Consider the following 18,197-nt stretch of genomic DNA (forward strand, 5'->3'; position numbering starts at 1 on the left):
TCTATCCAACATGATTCTTAGTAAATTTAAGTGTTTTATTATTTATTAAAACCCTCCGGCCAAACTCAGCAGTACAGGTGAAGCAAAACTAGGGGGGAATCTGCATGAGCCACAGTGATATACAGTACACATATTACTGGAGCCCTAGGCCGGCCGCCTGCCTGATTGTGATATAGGAAGCGAGTACGCTAATGCAGCGGGAGGCGCCTGTAGGAATCCTCCGCTATCCGAGTGCTGCGTCCCCCGATGCAACATCAGATTGCTATTGCAATGGTCGCAGTTTTTGGACATCCCCTCAAGCCAAAGCTTAATCAGGCTGGCCCACTAGTGCACAAGGGGGGGGGGTCTGAGTACCCAGAAACCCCTCCTGACAGAGGAGAGAGACTGGGCACAATATCGCCCCACCTCCTCATAGCAAATTTCTGGGGGCTAGATATGCAAATTGTGGTGTTTGCAGTACTGTGGGCGGGGCTTGATAATGCCTACATTAGGCCCCACCCCCGAAGTGCTCCTGACCGTTTCCTCTCTGGGCTGCTCCCGGAGGGGAGACTTTAAAAGTAGGCAAGTACAGATGGAACGCCTGTCAGCCAGCCTGCCGGATCGCCAGATCTCCTGAGCCGGCGCAGGATGGCGGACAGGAGCGCCCCCATCTGCCGGGGGCGCAGCGTCTCACAAGCTCACACGTCCCCATCAGCAAGGCGGTGGGGAGCGGCTTCCCTGCCCATCTCTGCTTCAGGGAGATGGGCAGGGAGTGGGGGGAGCTGCTGGAGGCAGGCGGAGGGCTCCAACAGAACGGGGCACGCGAGCGTCTCATGTCAGAGGACGGTGGGTGGCGCAGGGCAGCGATTGGCGATTCTATTGGCCATTGAGAGCTGCCCCCTCGGTATGTGTATACCTTTGCTCTCTGCCACTTGCTATTGGGTATGGGCCGTAGGGCCTATACTATGAAGGTCGACATTAGGTCGACCACTAAAGGTTGACAGAGATTCAGTTGACGTGGGTTAGGTCGACGAAAGGTTGACACAAGCATTAGGTTGACAATGGGAAGGTCCAAGTGAGTTTTTCACATTTTTATGTCCTGAATGTCAACGTAAGTCGACATGGACACCGTATCATTGCACCGCGTCCCCTCTGATGGCTCGCTGCGTCGGCACACTAATATATTCTCCCACCATGCCCTAGTGGTTGGTAGGGTATGAAATACCGCCTGTCGGCACATGTCGGCTATATATGTCGATATAATGCTTGTGTCGACCTTAGCCATGTTGACCTATTTTATGTGTCGACCTAAACCCTGTCAACCTTTAGTGATTGACCTGTATCCCCTGCTATCACCCAGCCCCGCTTGTATTACCATTCTGTCCCCATCTGTACTGCACAATGGAATATGCAGGCGCTATGTAAGTAAATGTTAGATAACCTATTCTGTGGCTGTGTGCCGCTGTAATCAGGGCGGTGGCACGTGCCGCTCCGCGCTCCAGGGGAGCCTCATCCGGTTCTCGCTCCGCGTTTCAGGGTAAGACCTCGGTGCAGAAGAGCAGCTACGAGCCCATGTGGAACGAGCAGATTATATTCACAGAGATGTTCCCCCCTCTGTGCAAGAGAATGAAGATCCAGATCCGGGACTCGGACAAGGTGAACGACGTCGCCATCGGCACCCACTTCATAGACCTCCGCAAGATCTCCAATGAAGGCGACAAAGGTAAACGGGCTGGATGAGCCACTAGGGTCCAAAGGGAGAACTGGTACATTACACCTAAGCCATTAGCTAGCACATGCCCACCATTCCCTCACTCGGATGCAGCACGCCGCCAGCGTACCAGGGACAGGCATCTGGGACTGAGCAGGCAGAGAGTGACTGACAGGCTTTCAGTCCTGCTTTCCATAAATGCTTGTTGTGGATTGGTGGATTCACACAGGGGCCAGTGCCTTCTCCGCAGCAGAAAATCCCAGCAGGACATTGCCCTAAAGATGTGGGAGGAACTTCTGCTCTTTGTTTTGAACCATTTAGAGTGCATTTTTGTATATATTTATATGTAAATGAGGTGGGTGGAGTCAGAATGTGAAGCCTTTGTTTAATAGAATGCATGGAGCATGCACCAACATAATGGCATATTAATTATCAACACTTAACTTTATTATATAGATTACCCCTAGTTATAGATCACCCATGGTCGCCGGTTTATCAGTGTCCCGTGCTGTCATTGTTCTACCGGAAATGATAGTTCTATGTAATAATAAAGCTATTGATCCACATGTCCTCCCCAGGTTTCCTCCCCACACTTGGGCCAGCCTGGGTAAACATGTATGGGTCTACCCGTAATTACACGCTGATGGACGAGCACCAAGACCTGAACGAGGGGTTAGGAGAGGGGGTCTCTTTCCGTGCCAGGCTGTTGCTCAGTCTTGCTGTGGAGATCTTGGACACAACTTCCCCTGAACTCACCAGCTCTACAGATGTGCAGATCGAAGGAGCTCCCCCGGTGGCCGATGTGAGAATTACTTTTATCACTTTACTATTTTTTCTTTTTTTTTATATATATGTCTAATGCAGGGGCTCCAGGCTTCTACCCCCAGCTGTGCGGCAGCAGGGCATTTCACTGGGGTAACAGAAGCAGCTAACCTGGGAGTCCCAAGACTGGTGCAATGTAGTGCAGCTAAAAAAACAAGTTCCTATACAATTCGCTGCTGTGATCATTCCTCTTGGACCACATGGTGTCCATAATTTCAGCCAATCAATTCATGGCTGTGGTATATAATACTGTTCCACCATTTTGTTTGATGATATCTTTCAGAACTGCACGGGCAAGATGGAGGAGTTCTTCCTCTTCGGAGCCTTCCTAGAAGCTACAATGGTTGATCGCAGGAGTGGGGACAAGCCAATCAACTTTGAGGTTACAATAGGTGAGTTATTCTGTTTTTCTCCCCAAAATATGCACCTTATGCTTTCAATTACTGTGATGTGATACAAAATGGCCGCCTCCACAAAGCTTGCACAGTAAACAATGGTATTTTGCTTATACACTATGAAGTGTGTCTGTACACGTATCTCTGTACCAATATGGAAACTTTCTCCAGACCTATAGAATGTTTAGCAGCAATTCCAAAAGGCCGCGGTTGGCTTGTGTCTCTATGACCTTAATGTGTTGGGTTTGCACACTCATCTTACACTATGGGCACAAGTTGTGATAAATCTTCTACAATTGGCTCCTCTATGGCCAGTTCTATGCCTGACCCAGGATATTGTGGCTTGAGCACGAGCTATTGTGTTCTGCAGTAAGCTGGTTCAGTATTGAATGGTTCCGTCTTCTTCTCATTATTTTTGATACGATATGGAGGTATATATGATATATGGTATCATGGTTTTTGTAGGCAACTATGGAAACCAGGTTGATGGGACAACCAGGCCCAGACTTAGGAAAAAGAGGGATGAAGGTGACGGTGGGGACGAAGAGTCAGAACTTCTGCAGAACTCAAGTGAGGATGAAGCAGACGATGATGGAGAAATGCAGTCCATCTCCAGCTCTCCACCAATGAAGCCATTTATAACAGACAGGTGATCACCGTTCCCTGTACACAATGTATGGCCTTGGTTAGCAGTTGTCCATGAACAGGAGCGTCTCCTGAAAATCCTACTGGATTATAAGGACCATTATTTTTATTCTATTTATTTTTTAGTCTTTTAGTTGTCAATAACAACAAAAATGAAACACGTTTCATTGCCCCATCTCATGCCCTGCAGTCACCGACTTCTCTGCCATTACTTCTGTGTCCACAGAAATTACTTCCACCTGCCCTACTTTGACAAGAAGCCGTGTATCTATATTAAAAGCTGGTGGCAGGACCAGAGGAGAAGACTTTATAATGCCAACATCATGGACAAGATTGCCGACAAGCTGGTCAGTATGGGTCGGGCTTACACAATGGGGAGGGAGCTAACCTAGTACAACATACAGTAGTAGCGGGGTAATAGGAGTAATGGAGAGAACTGGTCCAGGGGCACATGCGGGGACCCCGGTATAATGCATAGGTTCAGGGTTTCCATGCCGGGGGAAGATATAAGATAAGGGAAGGATGTGGGGGAACACCCAGCATGCAGTAGTATGTATGTGGGGTCAGAGGATGGGATGGGTGATATCTTTAGTGGGAGAAACATCTGTGGCAACTAAGATGTTCCGAGGTGTAGCTTACCGACTTCTTACATCACACACTCAGGGGGCCCGAGAGAGGTCCAGCTGTGACTTTAGTGACACAGGAATTAGTTGCCTAACCCTAACCGCACCCTTCCGTAGCCTAACCCTGCCTCTCCCCCTGCTGCCTAACCCTAACCGTCCCCTTCCATAGCCTAACCCTACCTCTCCCCCTGCTGCCTAACCCTAACCGTCCCCTTCCATAGCCTAACCCTACCTCTCCCCCTGCTGCTTAACCCTAACCACCCCCTTCCGTAGCCTAACCCTACCTCTCCCCCTGCTGCCTAACCCTAACCACCCCCTTCCGTAGCCTAACCCTACCTCTCCCCCTGCTGCCTAACCCTAACCACCCCCTTCCGTAGCCTAACCCTACCTCTCCCCCTGCTGCCTAACCCTAACCACCCCCTTCCGTAGCCTAACCCTACCTCTCCCCCTGCTGCCCAACCCTAACCGCACCCTTCCGTAGCCTAACCCTACCTCTCCCCCTGCTGCCTAACCCTAACCACCCCCTTCCGTAGCCTTACTGTAACTGTCCCCCTGCTGCCTAACCCTAACCGCCATCTTCCGTAGCCTAACCCTACCTCTCCCCCTGCTGCCTAACTCTAACCACCCCCTTCCGTAGCCTTACTGTAACTGTCCCCCTGCTGCCTAACTCTAACCACCCCCTTCCGTAGCCTAACCCTACCTCTCCCCCTGCTGCCTAACCTTAACCACCCCCTACCGTAGCCTTACTGTAACTGTCCCCCTGCTGCCTAACCCTAACCGCCCCTTTAATAGCCTAACCCTACCTCTCCCCCTGCTGCCTAACCCTAACCACCCCCTTCCGTAGCCTAACGCTACCTCTCCCCCTGCTGCCTAACCTTAACCACCCCCTACCGTAGCCTTACTGTAACTGTCCCCCTGCTGCCTAACCCTAACCACCCCCTTCCGTAGCCTAACCCTACCTCTCCCCCTGCTGCCTAACCTTAACCACCCCCTACCGTAGCCTTACTGTAACTGTCCCCCTGCTGCCTAACCCTAACCGCCCCCTTCCGTAGCCTAACCCTACCTCTCCCCCTGCTGCCTAACCCTAACCACCCCCTTCCGTAGCCTAACCCTACCTCTCCCCCTGCTGCCTAACCCTAACCACCCCCTTCCGTAGCCTTACTGTAACTGTCCCCCTGCTGCCTAACCCTAACCGCCCCCTTCCGTAGCCTAACCCTACCTCTCCCCCTGCTGCCTAACCCTAACCGCCCCCTTCCGTAGCCTAACCCTACCTCTCCCCCTGCTGCCTAACCCTAACTTCCCATCTCCGTAGCCTAACCCTACCTTTCCCCCTGGTGCCTAACCCTAACCGCCCCCTTCCGTAGCCTAAGCCTACCTCTCCCCCTGCTGCCTAACCCTAACCACCTCCTACCATAGCCTTACTGTAACTGTCCCCCTGCTGCCTAACCCTAACCGCCCCCTTCCGTAGCCTAACCCTACCTCTCCCCCTGCTGCCTAACCCTAACCACCCCCTTCCGTAGCCTAACCCTACCTCTCCTCCTGCTGCCTAACCCTAACCACCCCCTTCCGTAGCCTAACCCTACCTCTCCCCCTGCTGCCTAACCCTAACCACCCCCTTCCGTAGCCTAACCCTACCTCTCCCCCTGCTGCCTAACCCTAACCACCCCCTTCCGTAGCCTAACCCTACCTCTCTCCCTGCTGCCTAACCCTAACCACCCCCTTCCGTAGCCTAACCCTACCTCTCCCCCTGCTGCCTAACCCTAACCACCCCCTTCAGTAGCCTTACTGTAACTATCCCCCTGCTGCCTAACCCTAACTTTCCATCTCCGTAGCCTAACCCTACCTCTCCCCCTGCTGCCTAACCTTAACCGCCCCCTTCCGTAGCCTAACCCTACCTCTCCCCCTGCTGCCTAACCTTAACCACCCCCTTCCGTAGCCTAACCCTAACTTTCCAGCAAGCATGTAACCGTCCCATCTGGCAGCTCAACCCTAACCTGCCCCCACGTACCTTACCTTCACCCTAAAAATCTTGAAAAAAACATGGGCCCTATTCAGATCTAATCGCAGTACAAATTTGTACTCAAAATGGGCAAAACCATGTGCACTGCAGGTGGGGCGGATGTAACATGTGCAGCGAGAGTTAGATTTGTGTGAGTTATATTGTTTCTGTGTAGGGTAAATATTGGCTGCATTATTTTTACACTGCAATTTAGATTTCTGTTTCAACACACCCCACCCAAATGTAACTCTCTCTGCACATGTTACATCTGCCCCACCTGCAGTGCACATAGTTTTGCCCATTTTGAGAACAAATTTGTTCTAAGATCAGAACTGAATAAGGGCCCATGTGTGAACCTTTTTTGTGTCAGCGATTTGCATGTTGACATTTTATGCCTGTTGGCCTTTTGTTCTGCCGGCCTAAAGCTGCATGCTTGCTTGTGATGTGGACACGGTGGGGTGCGTACACACTTGCCAATGCCAGCAGTGAAGAACGACAGCCAAGTGGCCCGGTACCTAGTGTATGAGGACACCATCACATGTCTGTTCCTGACGTCACCACCCCGTAGTGAGATCTTGGCTCATGGCGTGACTCTAGCATCGCCCCATACGCCGCTCTCTCTCACCCTCAGATGCATCCTGTCATGCTGATATACTAATTACACTCCTGTATACAGTGGATGCAGGGCTGGGATTGCTGACACAGACATTGTCGCTGAAACTAATTACGAGTAAAGTGCAGTGATGTCTATCCCAGGTAATTGTGACGGACCCCGGGGGGTTCTGTAATGGGACTTCGCAGTGTTAGATAATTGTTAGGGAGACCCCTGGGAGAGGAGTGGTGGTAATTACACAGCACCGTCAGCCATTACTCAGTCCTGCGCGAGGTGGATGTGATGAAGAATGCAGGAGAGGGGGGTGGGGGGGTGGGTGGAATTGAGGCTTTCTGAACTTCAGTCTGTTTAGTGTAGTTTAGGTAAATACAAAACATGTCTCGGAGTGTGATGAGATGAAAACTGATAGTAACATATAGAGATGGCGTATGGCAATAGTGACAGCACCACCAACGCACGCGGCTGACTCTGAGTCTCACACAGATGGCAGCCCATCTCCACGTACAGATTGTATGCTGCTTGGAATCAGGCCTATACTGCAGTACGGATGGTGTAATGGTTACATTACTGCCTCACAGCGCTGAGGTCATGGGTTCTATCCCCACCATGTGTTATATATACGGGCAGTACGGATGGTGTAATGGTTACATTACTGCCTCACAGCGCTGAGGTCATGGGTTCTATCCCCACCATGTGTTATATATACGGGGCAGTACGGATGGTGTAATGGTTATAGCATTACTGCCTCACAGCACTGAAGTCATGGGTTCTATCCCCACCATGTGTTATATATACGGACAGTACGGACGGTGTAATGGTTAGCATTACTGCCTCACAGCGCTGAGGTCATGGGTTCTATCCCCACCATGTGTTATATATACAGGCAGTACGGATGGTGTAATGGTTACATTACTGCCTCACAGCGCTGAGGTCATGGGTTCTATCCCCACCATGTGTTATATATACGGGCAGTACGGATGGTGTAATGGTTACATTACTGCCTCACAGCGCTGAGGTCATGGGTTCTATCCCCACCATGTGTTATATATACGGGGCAGTACGGATGGTGTAATGGTTATAGCATTACTGCCTCACAGCACTGAAGTCATGGGTTCTATCCCCACCATGTGTTATATATACGGGCAGTACGGACGGTGTAATGGTTAGCATTACTGCCTCACAGCGCTGAGGTCATGGGTTCTATCCCCACCATGTGTTATATATACGGGGCAGTACGGACAGTGTAATGGTTAGCATTACTACCTCACAGCACTGAGGTCATGGGTTCTATCTCCACCATGTGTTATATATACGGGCAGTACGGATGGTGTAATGGTTAGCATTACTGCCTCACAGCACTGAAGTCATGGGTTCTATCCCCACCATGTGTTATATATACGGGCAGTACGGACGGTGTAATGGTTAGCATTACTGCCTCACAGCGCTGAGGTCATGGGTTCTATCCCCACCATGTGTTATATATACGGGGCAGTACGGACAGTGTAATGGTTAGCATTACTACCTCACAGCACTGAGGTCATGGGTTCTATCTCCACCATGTGTTATATATACGGGGCAGTACAGACGGTGTAATGGTTATATTACTGCCTCACAGCACTGAGGCCATGGGTTCTATCCCCACCATGTGTTATATATACAGGGCAGTACAGACAGTGTAATGGTTAGCATTACTGCCTCACAGCACTGAGGTCATGGGTTCTATCCCCACCATGTGTTATATATACGGGGCAGTACGGACAGTGTAATGGTTAGCATTACTACCTCACAGCACTGAGGTCATGGGTTCTATCCCCACCATGTGTTATATATACGGGCAGTACGGATGGTGTAATGGTTAGCATTACTGCCTCACAGCACTGAAGTCATGGGTTCTATCCCCACCATGTGTTATATATACGGGGCAGTACGGACAGTGTAATGGTTAGCATTACTACCTCACAGCACTGAGGTCATGGGTTCTATCCCCACCATGTGTTATATATATGGGCAGTACGGATGGTGTAATGGTTAGCATTACTGCCTCACAGCACTGAAGTCATGGGTTCTATCCCCACCATGTGTTATATATACGGGCAGTACGGACGGTGTAATGGTTAGCATTACTGCCTCACAGCGCTGAGGTCATGGGTTCTATCCCCACCATGTGTTATATATACGGGGCAGTACGGACAGTGTAATGGTTAGCATTACTACCTCACAGCACTGAGGTCATGGGTTCTATCCCCACCATGTGTTATATATATGGGCAGTACGGATGGTGTAATGGTTAGCATTACTGCCTCACAGCACTGAAGTCATGGGTTCTATCCCCACCATGTGTTATATATACGGGCAGTACGGACGGTGTAATGGTTAGCATTACTGCCTCACAGCGCTGAGGTCATGGGTTCTATCCCCACCATGTGTTATATATACGGGGCAGTACGGACAGTGTAATGGTTAGCATTACTACCTCACAGCACTGAGGTCATGGGTTCTATCTCCACCATGTGTTATATATACGGGGCAGTACAGACGGTGTAATGGTTATATTACTGCCTCACAGCACTGAGGCCATGGGTTCTATCCCCATCATGTGTTATATATACAGGGCAGTACAGACAGTGTAATGGTTAGCATTACTGCCTCACAGCACTGAGGTCATGGGTTCTATCCCCACCATGTGTTATATATACGGGCAGTACGGATGGTGTAATGGTTAGCATTACTGCCTCACAGCACTGAGGTCATGGGTTCTATCCCCACCATGTAGTATATATATACGGGGCAGTACGGACGGTGTAATGGTTAGCATTACTGCCTCACAGCGCTGAGGTCATGGGTTCTATCCCCACCATGTGTTATATATACAGGGCAGTACGGATGGTGTAATGGTTATAGCATTACTGCCTCACAGCACTGAGGTCATGGGTTCTATCCCCACCATGTGTTATATATACAGGGCAGTGCGGATGGTGTTATGGTTATAGCATTACTGCCTCACAGAGCTGAGGTCATGGGTTCTATCCCTACCATGTGTTATATATACGGGCAGTACGGATGGTGTAATGGTTAGCATTACTGCCTCACAGCACTGAGGTCATGGGTTCTATCCCCACCATGTAGTATATATACGGGGCAGTACGGACAGTGTAATGGTTAGCATTACTACCTCACAGCACTGAGGTCATGGGTTCTATCCCCACCATGTGTTATATATATGGGCAGTACGGATGGTGTAATGGTTAGCATTACTGCCTCACAGCACTGAGGTCATGGGTTCTATCTCCACCATGTGTTATATATACGGGGCAGTACAGACGGTGTAATGGTTATATTACTGCCTCACAGCACTGAGGCCATGGGTTCTATCCCCACCATGTGTTATATATACAGGGCAGTACAGACAGTGTAATGGTTAGCATTACTGCCTCACAGCACTGAGGTCATGGGTTCTATCCCCACCATGTGTTATATATACGGGGCAGTACGGACAGTGTAATGGTTAGCATTACTACCTCACAGCACTGAGGTCATGGGTTCTATCCCCACCATGTGTTATATATACGGGCAGTACGGATGGTGTAATGGTTAGCATTACTGCCTCACAGCACTGAAGTCATGGGTTCTATCCCCACCATGTGTTATATATACGGGGCAGTACGGACAGTGTAATGGTTAGCATTACTACCTCACAGCACTGAGGTCATGGGTTCTATCCCCACCATGTGTTATATATATGGGCAGTACGGATGGTGTAATGGTTAGCATTACTGCCTCACAGCACTGAAGTCATGGGTTCTATCCCCACCATGTGTTATATATACGGGCAGTACGGACGGTGTAATGGTTAGCATTACTGCCTCACAGCGCTGAGGTCATGGGTTCTATCCCCACCATGTGTTATATATACGGGGCAGTACGGACAGTGTAATGGTTAGCATTACTACCTCACAGCACTGAGGTCATGGGTTCTATCTCCACCATGTGTTATATATACGGGGCAGTACAGACGGTGTAATGGTTATATTACTGCCTCACAGCACTGAGGCCATGGGTTCTATCCCCATCATGTGTTATATATACAGGGCAGTACAGACAGTGTAATGGTTAGCATTACTGCCTCACAGCACTGAGGTCATGGGTTCTATCCCCACCATGTGTTATATATACGGGCAGTACGGATGGTGTAATGGTTAGCATTACTGCCTCACAGCACTGAGGTCATGGGTTCTATCCCCACCATGTAGTATATATACGGGGCAGTACGGACGGTGTAATGGTTAGCATTACTGCCTCACAGCGCTGAGGTCATGGGTTCTATCCCCACCATGTGTTATATATACAGGGCAGTACGGATGGTGTAATGGTTATAGCATTACTGCCTCACAGCACTGAGGTCATGGGTTCTATCCCCACCATGTGTTATATATACAGGGCAGTGCGGATGGTGTAATGGTTATAGCATTACTGCCTCACAGAGCTGAGGTCATGGGTTCTATCCCTACCATGTGTTATATATACGGGCAGTACGGATGGTGTAATGGTTAGCATTACTGCCTCACAGCACTGAGGTCATGGGTTCTATTCCCACCATGTGTTATATATACAGGGCAGTACGGACGGTGTAATGGTTAGCATTACTACCTCACAGCACTGAGGTCATGGGTTCTATCTCCACCATGTGTTATATATACGGGGCAGTACAGACGGTGTAATGGTTAGCATTACTGCCTCACAGCACTGTGGTCCTGGGTTCTATCCCCACCATGTGTTATATATACGGGGCAGTACGGACGGTGTAATGGTTAGCATTACTGCCTCACAGTGCTGAGGTCATGGGTTCTATCCCCACCATGTGTTATATATACGGGGCAGTACGGACAGTGTAATGGTTAGCATTACTACCTCACAGCACTGAGGTCATGGGTTCTATCTCCACCATGTGTTATATATACGGGGCAGTACAGACGGTGTAATGGTTAGCATTACTGCCTCACAGCACTGAGGTCATGGGCTCTATTCCCACCATGTGTTATATATACGGGGCAGTACGGATGGTGTAATGGTTAGCATTACTGCCTCACAGTGCTGAGGTCATGGGTTCTATTCCCACCATGTGTTATATATACAGGGCAGCACGGATGGTGTAATGGTTAGCATTACTACCTCACAGCACTGAGGTCATGGGTTCTATCTCCACCATGTGTTATATATACGGGGCAGTACAGACGGTGTAATGGTTATATTACTGCCTCACAGTGCTGAGGTCATGGGTTCTATATACCCACCATGTGTTATATATACCGGGCAGTACGGATGGTGTAATGGTTAGCATTACTGCCTCACAGCGCTGAGGTCATGGGTTCTATACCCACCATGTGTTATATATACGGGGCAGTACGGATGTTGTAATGGTTACATTACTGCCTCACAGCACTGAGGTCATGGGTTCTATCTCCACCATGTGTTATATATACAGGGCAGTACGGATGGTGTAATGGTTACATTACTGCCTCACAGCACTGAGGTCATGGGTTCTATCTCCACCATGTGTTATATATATGGGGCAGTACGGACGGTGTAATGGTTAGCATTACTGCCTCACAGCCAGGGCAGGCGACAGGGGGGGTCAAAGGGGACACTTGTACCGGGCCCCAACCTTGTGAGGGGCCCCAAGGCTCTCAGGGGCTCAGGGGATGTAAGCATGGCTGTTTCCCTAGCAATAGTTTATAAAGGTGCAGCCTGCCCACCTGGCTTCCTGGAAGGAAACTTACATGGACCCCAATCCAGTATTCCATCTCAGTCTGATCACGTGATGCACAATGCTGCACCATCCCATCTGCCCTGCCATATTATATTGCATAGTGAATATCAATTATCATTTATTTCTAATTAAAAAAACACATTCAATGTAATAAAAATTTTGGTGTGCCGTTGGGGGCCCCCAGAGATATCAGTGTCCCGGGCCCCAAGATTTCTGTTGCCGGCCCTGCTCACAGCGCTGAGGTCATGGGTTCTATCCCCACCATGTGTTATATATACGAGGCAGTACGGACGGTGTAATGGTTAGCATTACTGCCTCACAGCACTGAGGTCATGGGTTCTATCCCCACCATGTGTTATATATACGGGGCAGTACGGACAGTGTAATGGTTAGCATTACTGCCTCACAGCGCTGAGGTCATGGGTTCTATCCCTACCATGTGTTATATATACGGGGCAGTACGGATGGTGTAATGGTTAGCATTACTGCCTCACAGCGCTGAGGTCATGGGTTCTATTCCCACCATGTGTTATATATATACGGGGCAGTATGGACGGTGTAATGGTTAGCATTACTGCCTCACAGCACTGAGGTCATGGGTTCTATCCCCACCATGTGTTATATATACGGGGCAGTACGGATGGTGTAATGGTTAGCATTACTGCCTCACAGCGCTGAGGTCATGGGTTCTATTCCCACCATGTGTTATATATACGGGGCAGTACGGATGGTGTAATGGTTAGCATTACTGCCTCACAGCACTGAGGTCATGGGTTCTATCCCCACCATGTGTTATATATACGGGGCAGTATGGATGGTGTAATGGTTACATTACTGCCTCACAGCGCTGAGGTCATGGGTTCTATCCCTACCATGTGTTATATATACGGGGCAGTACGGATGGTGTAATGGTTAGCATTACTGCCTCACAGCACTGAGGTCATGGGTTCTATCCCCACCATGTGTTATATATACGGGGCAGTATGGATGGTGTAATGGTTACATTACTGCCTCACAGCACTGAGGTCATGGGTTCTAACCCAACCATGTGTTATATATACGGGGCAGTACTGCCTCACAGCGCTGAGGTCATGGGTTCTATACCCACCATGTGTTATATATACAGGGCAGTACCGATGGTTTACTGGTTAGCATTACTGCCTCACAGCACTGAGGTCATGGGTTCTATCCCCACCATGTGTTATATATACGGGGCAGTACGGATGGTGTAATGGTTAGCATTACTGCCTCACAGCGCTGAGGTCATGGGTTCTATTCCCACCATGTGTTATATATACAGGGCAGTACGGACGGTGTAATGGTTAGCATTACTACCTCACAGCACTGAGGTCATGGGTTCTATCTCCACCATGTGTTATATATACGGGGCAGTACAGACGGTGTAATGGTTAGCATTACTGCCTCACAGCACTGTGGTCCTGGGTTCTATCCCCACCATGTGTTATATATACGGGCAGTACGGATGGTGTAATGGTTAGCATTACTGCCTCACAGCACTGAAGTCATGGGTTCTATCCCCACCATGTGTTATATATACGGGGCAGTACGGACAGTGTAATGGTTAGCATTACTACCTCACAGCACTGAGGTCATGGGTTCTATCCCCACCATGTGTTATATATATGGGCAGTACGGATGGTGTAATGGTTAGCATTACTGCCTCACAGCACTGAAGTCATGGGTTCTATCCCCACCATGTGTTATATATACGGGCAGTACGGACGGTGTAATGGTTAGCATTACTGCCTCACAGCGCTGAGGTCATGGGTTCTATCCCCACCATGTGTTATATATACGGGGCAGTACGGACAGTGTAATGGTTAGCATTACTACCTCACAGCACTGAGGTCATGGGTTCTATCCCCACCATGTGTTATATATATGGGCAGTACGGATGGTGTAATGGTTAGCATTACTGCCTCACAGCACTGAAGTCATGGGTTCTATCCCCACCATGTGTTATATATACGGGCAGTACGGACGGTGTAATGGTTAGCATTACTGCCTCACAGCGCTGAGGTCATGGGTTCTATCCCCACCATGTGTTATATATACGGGGCAGTACGGACAGTGTAATGGTTAGCATTACTACCTCACAGCACTGAGGTCATGGGTTCTATCTCCACCATGTGTTATATATACGGGGCAGTACAGACGGTGTAATGGTTATATTACTGCCTCACAGCACTGAGGCCATGGGTTCTATCCCCATCATGTGTTATATATACAGGGCAGTACAGACAGTGTAATGGTTAGCATTACTGCCTCACAGCACTGAGGTCATGGGTTCTATCCCCACCATGTGTTATATATACGGGCAGTACGGATGGTGTAATGGTTAGCATTACTGCCTCACAGCACTGAGGTCATGGGTTCTATCCCCACCATGTAGTATATATATACGGGGCAGTACGGACGGTGTAATGGTTAGCATTACTGCCTCACAGCGCTGAGGTCATGGGTTCTATCCCCACCATGTGTTATATATACAGGGCAGTACGGATGGTGTAATGGTTATAGCATTACTGCCTCACAGCACTGAGGTCATGGGTTCTATCCCCACCATGTGTTATATATACAGGGCAGTGCGGATGGTGTTATGGTTATAGCATTACTGCCTCACAGAGCTGAGGTCATGGGTTCTATCCCTACCATGTGTTATATATACGGGCAGTACGGATGGTGTAATGGTTAGCATTACTGCCTCACAGCACTGAGGTCATGGGTTCTATCCCCACCATGTAGTATATATACGGGGCAGTACGGACAGTGTAATGGTTAGCATTACTACCTCACAGCACTGAGGTCATGGGTTCTATCCCCACCATGTGTTATATATATGGGCAGTACGGATGGTGTAATGGTTAGCATTACTGCCTCACAGCACTGAGGTCATGGGTTCTATCTCCACCATGTGTTATATATACGGGGCAGTACAGACGGTGTAATGGTTATATTACTGCCTCACAGCACTGAGGCCATGGGTTCTATCCCCACCATGTGTTATATATACAGGGCAGTACAGACAGTGTAATGGTTAGCATTACTGCCTCACAGCACTGAGGTCATGGGTTCTATCCCCACCATGTGTTATATATACGGGGCAGTACGGACAGTGTAATGGTTAGCATTACTACCTCACAGCACTGAGGTCATGGGTTCTATCCCCACCATGTGTTATATATACGGGCAGTACGGATGGTGTAATGGTTAGCATTACTGCCTCACAGCACTGAAGTCATGGGTTCTATCCCCACCATGTGTTATATATACGGGGCAGTACGGACAGTGTAATGGTTAGCATTACTACCTCACAGCACTGAGGTCATGGGTTCTATCCCCACCATGTGTTATATATATGGGCAGTACGGATGGTGTAATGGTTAGCATTACTGCCTCACAGCACTGAAGTCATGGGTTCTATCCCCACCATGTGTTATATATACGGGCAGTACGGACGGTGTAATGGTTAGCATTACTGCCTCACAGCGCTGAGGTCATGGGTTCTATCCCCACCATGTGTTATATATACGGGGCAGTACGGACAGTGTAATGGTTAGCATTACTACCTCACAGCACTGAGGTCATGGGTTCTATCTCCACCATGTGTTATATATACGGGGCAGTACAGACGGTGTAATGGTTATATTACTGCCTCACAGCACTGAGGCCATGGGTTCTATCCCCATCATGTGTTATATATACAGGGCAGTACAGACAGTGTAATGGTTAGCATTACTGCCTCACAGCACTGAGGTCATGGGTTCTATCCCCACCATGTGTTATATATACGGGCAGTACGGATGGTGTAATGGTTAGCATTACTGCCTCACAGCACTGAGGTCATGGGTTCTATCCCCACCATGTAGTATATATACGGGGCAGTACGGACGGTGTAATGGTTAGCATTACTGCCTCACAGCGCTGAGGTCATGGGTTCTATCCCCACCATGTGTTATATATACAGGGCAGTACGGATGGTGTAATGGTTATAGCATTACTGCCTCACAGCACTGAGGTCATGGGTTCTATCCCCACCATGTGTTATATATACAGGGCAGTGCGGATGGTGTAATGGTTATAGCATTACTGCCTCACAGAGCTGAGGTCATGGGTTCTATCCCTACCATGTGTTATATATACGGGCAGTACGGATGGTGTAATGGTTAGCATTACTGCCTCACAGCACTGAGGTCATGGGTTCTATTCCCACCATGTGTTATATATACAGGGCAGTACGGACGGTGTAATGGTTAGCATTACTACCTCACAGCACTGAGGTCATGGGTTCTATCTCCACCATGTGTTATATATACGGGGCAGTACAGACGGTGTAATGGTTAGCATTACTGCCTCACAGCACTGTGGTCCTGGGTTCTATCCCCACCATGTGTTATATATACGGGGCAGTACGGACGGTGTAATGGTTAGCATTACTGCCTCACAGTGCTGAGGTCATGGGTTCTATCCCCACCATGTGTTATATATACGGGGCAGTACGGACAGTGTAATGGTTAGCATTACTACCTCACAGCACTGAGGTCATGGGTTCTATCTCCACCATGTGTTATATATACGGGGCAGTACAGACGGTGTAATGGTTAGCATTACTGCCTCACAGCACTGAGGTCATGGGCTCTATTCCCACCATGTGTTATATATACGGGGCAGTACGGATGGTGTAATGGTTAGCATTACTGCCTCACAGTGCTGAGGTCATGGGTTCTATTCCCACCATGTGTTATATATACAGGGCAGCACGGATGGTGTAATGGTTAGCATTACTACCTCACAGCACTGAGGTCATGGGTTCTATCTCCACCATGTGTTATATATACGGGGCAGTACAGACGGTGTAATGGTTATATTACTGCCTCACAGTGCTGAGGTCATGGGTTCTATATACCCACCATGTGTTATATATACCGGGCAGTACGGATGGTGTAATGGTTAGCATTACTGCCTCACAGCGCTGAGGTCATGGGTTCTATACCCACCATGTGTTATATATACGGGGCAGTACGGATGTTGTAATGGTTACATTACTGCCTCACAGCACTGAGGTCATGGGTTCTATCTCCACCATGTGTTATATATACAGGGCAGTACGGATGGTGTAATGGTTACATTACTGCCTCACAGCACTGAGGTCATGGGTTCTATCTCCACCATGTGTTATATATATGGGGCAGTACGGACGGTGTAATGGTTAGCATTACTGCCTCACAGCCAGGGCAGGCGACAGGGGGGGTCAAAGGGGACACTTGTACCGGGCCCCAACCTTGTGAGGGGCCCCAAGGCTCTCAGGGGCTCAGGGGATGTAAGCATGGCTGTTTCCCTAGCAATAGTTTATAAAGGTGCAGCCTGCCCACCTGGCTTCCTGGAAGGAAACTTACATGGACCCCAATCCAGTATTCCATCTCAGTCTGATCACGTGATGCACAATGCTGCACCATCCCATCTGCCCTGCCATATTATATTGCATAGTGAATATCAATTATCATTTATTTCTAATTAAAAAAACACATTCAATGTAATAAAAATCTTGGTGTGCCGTTGGGGGCCCCCAGAGATATCAGTGTCCCGGGCCCCAAGATTTCTGTTGCCGGCCCTGCTCACAGC

The 18,197-nt window shown here is 49.0% G+C and overlaps 1 protein-coding gene across 26 annotated transcripts in view; it reads left to right on the top strand.

Moving 5' to 3' along the window:
• The window catches only part of OTOF (otoferlin), a 341,513-nt gene that overhangs the window by 204,200 nt on the left and 119,116 nt on the right, over positions 1-18,197 (top strand). For all 26 annotated transcript variants that reach the window (XM_083178857.1, XM_083178866.1, XM_083178868.1 and 23 more), the window contains 5 exons: positions 1,516-1,702; positions 2,269-2,492; positions 2,796-2,904; positions 3,373-3,556; positions 3,779-3,899. In XM_083178857.1, coding sequence (XP_083034983.1) covers positions 1,516-1,702; positions 2,269-2,492; positions 2,796-2,904; positions 3,373-3,556; positions 3,779-3,899 — 825 coding nt within the window. The remainder of the gene's footprint in view (positions 1-1,515; positions 1,703-2,268; positions 2,493-2,795; positions 2,905-3,372; positions 3,557-3,778; positions 3,900-18,197) is intronic.

The sequence above is a fragment of the Crinia signifera genome, chromosome 3, assembly GCF_055691185.1.
Source record: "Crinia signifera chromosome 3, ASM5569118v1, whole genome shotgun sequence".
In the NCBI taxonomy this organism is placed as follows: domain Eukaryota; kingdom Metazoa; phylum Chordata; class Amphibia; order Anura; family Myobatrachidae; genus Crinia; species Crinia signifera.